The 6,213-nt window shown below is 34.5% G+C and overlaps 2 protein-coding genes across 3 annotated transcripts in view; one reads left to right on the top strand and one right to left on the bottom strand.

The window, feature by feature from the left end:
* Nucleotides 1-3,538, top strand: part of LOC122075972 (pentatricopeptide repeat-containing protein At1g08070, chloroplastic-like) — a 6,429-nt gene extending 2,891 nt beyond the window's left edge. Inside the window, exons 2-3 of one of the 2 annotated variants that reach the window (XM_042641209.1) lie at nucleotides 1,511-1,643; nucleotides 3,289-3,538. The gene's annotated coding sequence lies outside the window, so the exon portion shown is untranslated. Of the gene's footprint in view, nucleotides 1-1,510; nucleotides 1,648-3,288 lie in introns of both variants that reach the window. The other variant, XM_042641210.1, reaches the window with a different exon arrangement.
* Nucleotides 3,539-5,858: 2,320 nt separating this feature from the next.
* Nucleotides 5,859-6,213, bottom strand: part of LOC122076233 (cx9C motif-containing protein 4) — a 12,657-nt gene continuing 12,302 nt past the window's right edge. Inside the window, exon 3 of the mRNA XM_042641562.1 lies at nucleotides 5,859-6,195. Within this exon, the coding sequence (XP_042497496.1) occupies nucleotides 6,147-6,195 (49 nt within the window). The 3' untranslated portion in view covers nucleotides 5,859-6,146. The remainder of the gene's footprint in view (nucleotides 6,196-6,213) is intronic.

Raw genomic sequence — 6,213 nt, 5'->3', positions numbered from 1 at the left:
GGGGGGGGGGGTCGGTGGGGTTGGTGTGGGGATGCTTTTAGAGACTTGTGAGGAGGCATTGAATGGGTGGAGCAGCGTCTTGCTAAGTTGCAGTCTGTGGAAAAGTCTCAAATTATAAGAGTTGAGATCTTCAAAGAATTCAAGCTCATTGGTTAAAATAAAATTTAATTTGGAAATATTTACTCTTGTTCAGTTATTTTGACATTGTTGTTATCATATAGGAATATAGGGAAGTGACTAACCAGTCAGTTAGGTAGGATAAATGCTCTGCCCAGTTAGCTGAGAAGCTTTGGGAAAATAAGAGAGTAAAGGGACTTTTTCCGCCAAGGAAGCCTGTTCTAGTGTGTCTGGAACTCTGGATGTCCAAATTTTCATTTTACCTTGTAAAATCATTATAGGTCGAAAATATTTTTCATCATATATCATACCATACTACCATATTAGAAGTTCAAATAGTATGGTATACTTTTCTACTGGACCAAAATACCCCTCTCTCTTAGGCGGGATCCATTCTTTGTATCCTTTTATCTATGTCTATTTTGAACTATCGCACTCCATAAACAACACACCTTCGTTCTCTGTATCCAAGGATAGAGACCCCATTTGTGGGGATTTTTGATCATTTTTCTCTATTACACCACTGCCCCCTAAAGGAACCCCTTGTCAAATGACACCACGGGTCTTACGTCTCACTCTTTCTTGAACCGCCCCTCCCTCTCAAATCTGCAACTGCAAAATGATGTCCTATTGTGTCCAGGTCTCTTTTAACAAATCTCTGAAATGGTCTGAAATGGTACAGGTGATTTAAGATCTAAGATTAGCTTCAACATCTGAATTTCTTGAGTGGTTGAATCCTATAAAAACTTTTGACAGTTAATAATCTAATCTGTTTAGAGATTAACACGCTCTTGAATCTGCTAGCAGAAAGGGAAGCGTACATACTACACACCTCTCTTTTTTTTTTTTCCACCCTTCATTTTTGTCATCCAAAATATGATACAACAATCATAGTGAACTCACAATGCGGAGATTTTCACTTTGAGCTTTGGCTTCTCAAGCAAGGATAGTGTTATTTCTGGACAAGAGGCTTGTCAAGCAAGGAAGGTGTTATTCTGGAGAAGAAGCTCTACAAAACATTTATTATCTAATCCTTACAACAGGTATTTCTCCCGCTAACCACCCAATCAGTAGCTACCTAGTTTGTTCACACCAATAAGTCTATTTGCATCTATGACTTTACCCGTGGAAAACTAATTGCAAAAGTTGTGGGGCATGGAGAAGTAAACCTGGTTTCATTATCTTGCGTGACTGCAAGCACATTATTTCATTGAGTCCTTTCTATATGCATATTGTATTTACTTTTGACTCCAGCTCAAAATGATAAAATATAATAAGGTTAATGTTGGTAGATATTGTGAAATTATCTAATACGTTTTTCCTAGTAAAAATCTTATACCTTTTTTGCCTTTATGGACTTTGATTCAACTCATTTCATTTGATGATTCCCTAGGGGGGTTTTGAGAGGCATGATACTCCAAGGTACATGGTAGCTCTAGGAGTTGATCCATAGCCTCAGCAATATGGGAGAAGGCAAAGGAAGAATTTTATAGTGGAGAAGAAGCCAAGAACTACTTTTAATCAGTGTAAGTAAGCTTTCCAATAACTCTAACTGACAAGCAATCAAGCTCATCATAAGTTTCACATAACCCTAGTTTGATTAAGTTTTAATGTTGCATATGTATGCACTAAGCAAGTGTATATCACAGCCATTGATTATTTTGGTATTGTCTCAACTATCAATTCCTTTTTGAAGATGCTTCATCAGGAAATCTGATATTTGACTTCAAGTGCATAACAACTTGTGGACCTAAATTATTTTAGTGTCACATGACAACTAATGAGTGTCTTCTATTCAAGAAACCTTGATTGTTTTCTTTTCCTTTCCATTTTTGCCTCCTCTAGATTCTCAATCTGAATCCAAAGGCCACGTCAAAGATGATTACAGAAAATTCAAGCATGGAATTCTTACATTCATTAACTCTTGTGCACCAAAGATAGAATAGGTTCTTATTTTGGCATTCTCTAATATCTTCACTTTGGTTGAAAGTGGACCCAGTTTGAAGTACACATCCTGAAGTATTTTTTTGGAGCTTCGGTGGCCCTCTTATGATGCTATTCATAATTGACATTTCAATTTTTTTCTATCTATCTATCTATCTATCTTGTGTTGTTTGTTACTTTACAGTGCCATTTTTTCCAACCTTCAATTATCTGGTTTTTCTCATGTAATCTTTAATACTTGGGCGAACAAAGTGTTCTAGTGTTCTTTTTCTATATAACCATTTTATTTGGCACAAATAGCATATTAAGAATTATATGATTCTACTTACATGCTAAATAAATTTTAAAGAATCATACCAATCAAGAAATTCATCAGAAAAACGAATCAACAAAGTGAATAAACTCAAAAATCATTAGCCACATCAAGTCATGAAAAATCAACATTAAGCCATATCAAGTCATAAAAATTGACATTAAGCCACATAAAGTCATCAAAAATCAACATTTAGAGAAATGTTCTTGTTCTCTAATAAGTGACTGGAAAATGATTTTATTTTTATGTGAGACAGTTCATATTAGGTAAAACCAGTTTCCAAAAAATGATTTTATTTTTACGTGAGACCTTTCATATTAGGTATAGCACAAAACCAGTTTTCCTACAAGTCTAAGATTACTTAAATCTGAGTTGTAATGACAAAGTTATATTCCAATCAAACTTATTTAAAAATGTGTGAATGTTATTTAAATAGTCTTAATGAAAATATTTTATGGATATCAAAACAAAATATTATTTTACCAGACTTTTGGTTTTTAGCAATGTTTTATCATAAAAAGATTTATGAAATTTTCAAAATTGAGAAAATCCCCAACATTTGAAAGTTGAAAATCGCCCTTACAACAAAAAATCCAGATTTTGTTCTTGGACTAAAGGGTCAACTTTTTATCCTTTGGAATTTGATTTTAAACTATTTTTATTAGATTCAAATAGTGGGGTATTTGCCTATTTATGAATAATATCTAGAGTAAATGAAATAATAAATTAAATGATATTTGACATAAATAAGTGCCAAAACCAAAGGCGACAATCGCCTAAGCCCTAGACAAACTACCAGAATACCAAAGAGGTGCCTTGGTGACACCTTGATAACTATATTCAATGTGAAACTCCTTTTGCTAGAACTTATCTGACCTTCTCTATTAAATGAATCCGTTTGCTTGCCATTTCAGAGTATAATGCTGGGAAGCAACTTAATGATCTACTGTTCCAAAGGGTCCACAAAGGCACAAAATGGCGACAAGCTCACAGAAAAGGAATGCTCATTTTTCTATAATTCTTTAGTTTATTGGATGGCATGTTGTATTATATTGGGGGCTTGTAAATGAATTTAGCAGCTCGGCAATTGCACTGATTTGTAGCTTGTGCATTTTATGTGAAATGCAAATAGTAGATATTGGGAATCCATTTCCTCTCCATCTTTAGTGCTGGTATCCTTACAATTTTTCTCATTTTCACATTGCCCATGCTTTACCATTGTGGATTTGTGGTGCGTCTTTAATATGAGATTTATTGCCCAATCTGATTCTGTATTATATGTTCATTGGTGTTACACTGGAAAATGAATGGATTATGGAATTGCCCTTTAAGTTTAAATGGGGTATTCAGAATTTGAGATATTAATCTTGTATTATAAAAAGTATCTTGACTTGGTTACAATTTCTCTCACCACCATCAAAGAAATGTCCCCACGTGCATTTGTATGTGAAAGTTTACTACTTGTGTGTGTTTCTGCCTAATTGTTGATTAGGGACCTGTGAAGATGCAAATAATGGAATCATGGACAGATTTTGATTTAACAATGGCAGTATTATTATTATTATTATTATTTGGGGGGGGGGGTGTAGGTGGCAGTATTTAGTGCAGTAGAAATTTGAGAAAGCTGCAATCACATGTACATTTGAATCTTTAGACACACTTCCATGTTTATTCATAATTTAATTTGAGGAGCCATTAAATACTCATTGCTGTAATTTTATTGTGGCTTTAGTCTTTGCTTTTAATGTTTGCACCTTACTTCTAACATGCTCTTCCATAATAAGGCATGAAAACATAGATTTGAGGTAAAATATCTCAGTTCTACCCTGTCGATGTTTTTTCAGACATTTCATGTTTTGCAAAGCAAGAAGTGTGGATCCTTCTCAGACAAGTAAGAAGTTTCAACTTTCAAGAATTTGTTACCCAATGATTTTTGTGCATCCAGATTTATTAAAAAATTGATGCCTAGACCCTATTGACAAAAGCTCAAGGCCCTTTCTGACTAGAAAAAGTTTCCCTTAGCTAAATCGAGGGAGGAAGGATTAACTTTTATACTGAAAGGTTCCTAAATTCCTTTGGCATTGTCATGTTTCTGAGGTGTATTCATATTATACAGTACTTTGAAATTACTTCTAAGACTTGCCACTCAAGTTTGGAGAAAATTCAGGAATTGGAGGAGTACATGGTAAGAAGACATCATGACAATAAAGATGGTTCAGATATGGACAGTAGTTACATGCTTCACTTAGTTACATAAGAATTGTATTGTGTGGGTATTATAAGGTATTGAGATGTGAGAGAGTTATAATTGGTTAGAGGTTGTAAGTAAATGAAGTCATGTTAGTGTACGTGGAAGTAATTCCATGTAACGGTAGTGGCTGTGATTTTTTATTGGAGCCAGTTATTCAACTACTTTGTAACTCTAAATTAGTAGTATTTGAATGAAGAAAGGTACTTTGGATAATATGGCTTCCTCTAATTTCTCTCTTGAGAGAAGGTCAAACTTCCTCCCTAAAGCCAAGAGGCCGGTTTCTCTGAATTAGCCAAATTCTTTTAATTTCTCTCTTTTCTTTCTACGTTTACATATTTTCTCTCTGTTTTCAGTCTTTTCTCTTATTCCCTCTTTTCCACGCACATATCATTTGGGATCAGAGCAGGCATGGATTGGCGAGTGGAGAGGCTAGAAAAAAGATGAGTCCCCTCATCATCAGGGAATGCTCATTAATAAAAGAAAATGTCTCATATCTACCAACTATATGATGCCAGGAAAAATTATTGAGCCATTGCACATGACTTTCTTCTTGGACTAATGCAAACAAGGAAGGATGGGATATTGAAGAAGTTTGGAGCGATTTAGAAGAACTGGAACACTAATATTTTGATACAACTACCACATCATGACCCCGGAACATTGTTCCTCAATTTTTTTTTAATGTTTAAAATTTGATGCAGTTAACATCTTTTTGGCTCAGACCTACAAACGACATGACCTTTCTCATGCGATACTTTGCTTACATGGCAATGAACAAACAATCTAACCTTAAATATTACTAATCTTGACATTGATGTACTTAGATATTTTTCTTAATTCTAATTTTTTTCTTTCCATAAAAAAAAAAATTAGGAACATGAAGAAAAGGAAATTAAAAAAAAAAATCCATATAAACCCTCTAATGTTTTATGGTGTATTTACACCACGTAATTTAATTTAAACTATTTTTTTTTTCCCCACATATTAAGCCTGGATACCGAGGCTCAAACCCAGAAGCACCAGAATTCTTTATTGGGCTCTAAAGAAAAAAATTCGTTCTCAAGTGAGCCCACAACAGCTAACTCAACCCGGTAACCAAACTGACTGAAATCAGTAAAAAAGCAGTTTTAACCAAAACCAAAACCAAAACCGTTTAATAAATGGTTTGATTCTAATTTCTATCCATTTTATACCTTGAACCAAACTGAAATTGATTAAGCAGAATCAAACCAATGAACAACCCTTATGTGGGTGTTTAATTGATTAAGCAGAATCAAACCAATGAACAACCCTTATGTGGGAAACGCCCACCTTGAGCTCAGATTCCTCATCATATTAGTACAAGAAAACCGGAGGTAGGAGCTGAATACAATGGCCATCATGCTATTACATATTTTTCAGTAACAGATACACCTATTACTGTTACAAAACTTCCACCAGTTGATACAACAATTCACACCTCGTAGGGCAGGTTCGGTAAGTCCCTCTCCTTTCGAGTTGGCTTTCGTTGGATAGGGTTCTTTACCCTTGCTTAGCCGATTTTAGTTTTGTCTGTTGTATCTGTTCTTTTCTGTTTTAACATATTTTT

The sequence above is a fragment of the Macadamia integrifolia genome, chromosome 4, assembly GCF_013358625.1.
Source record: "Macadamia integrifolia cultivar HAES 741 chromosome 4, SCU_Mint_v3, whole genome shotgun sequence".
Classification (NCBI taxonomy): Eukaryota; Viridiplantae; Streptophyta; class Magnoliopsida; order Proteales; family Proteaceae; genus Macadamia; species Macadamia integrifolia.
Note: the sequence above shows the minus strand (reverse complement) of the source record. Positions and strands in the feature narration are given on the sequence as shown.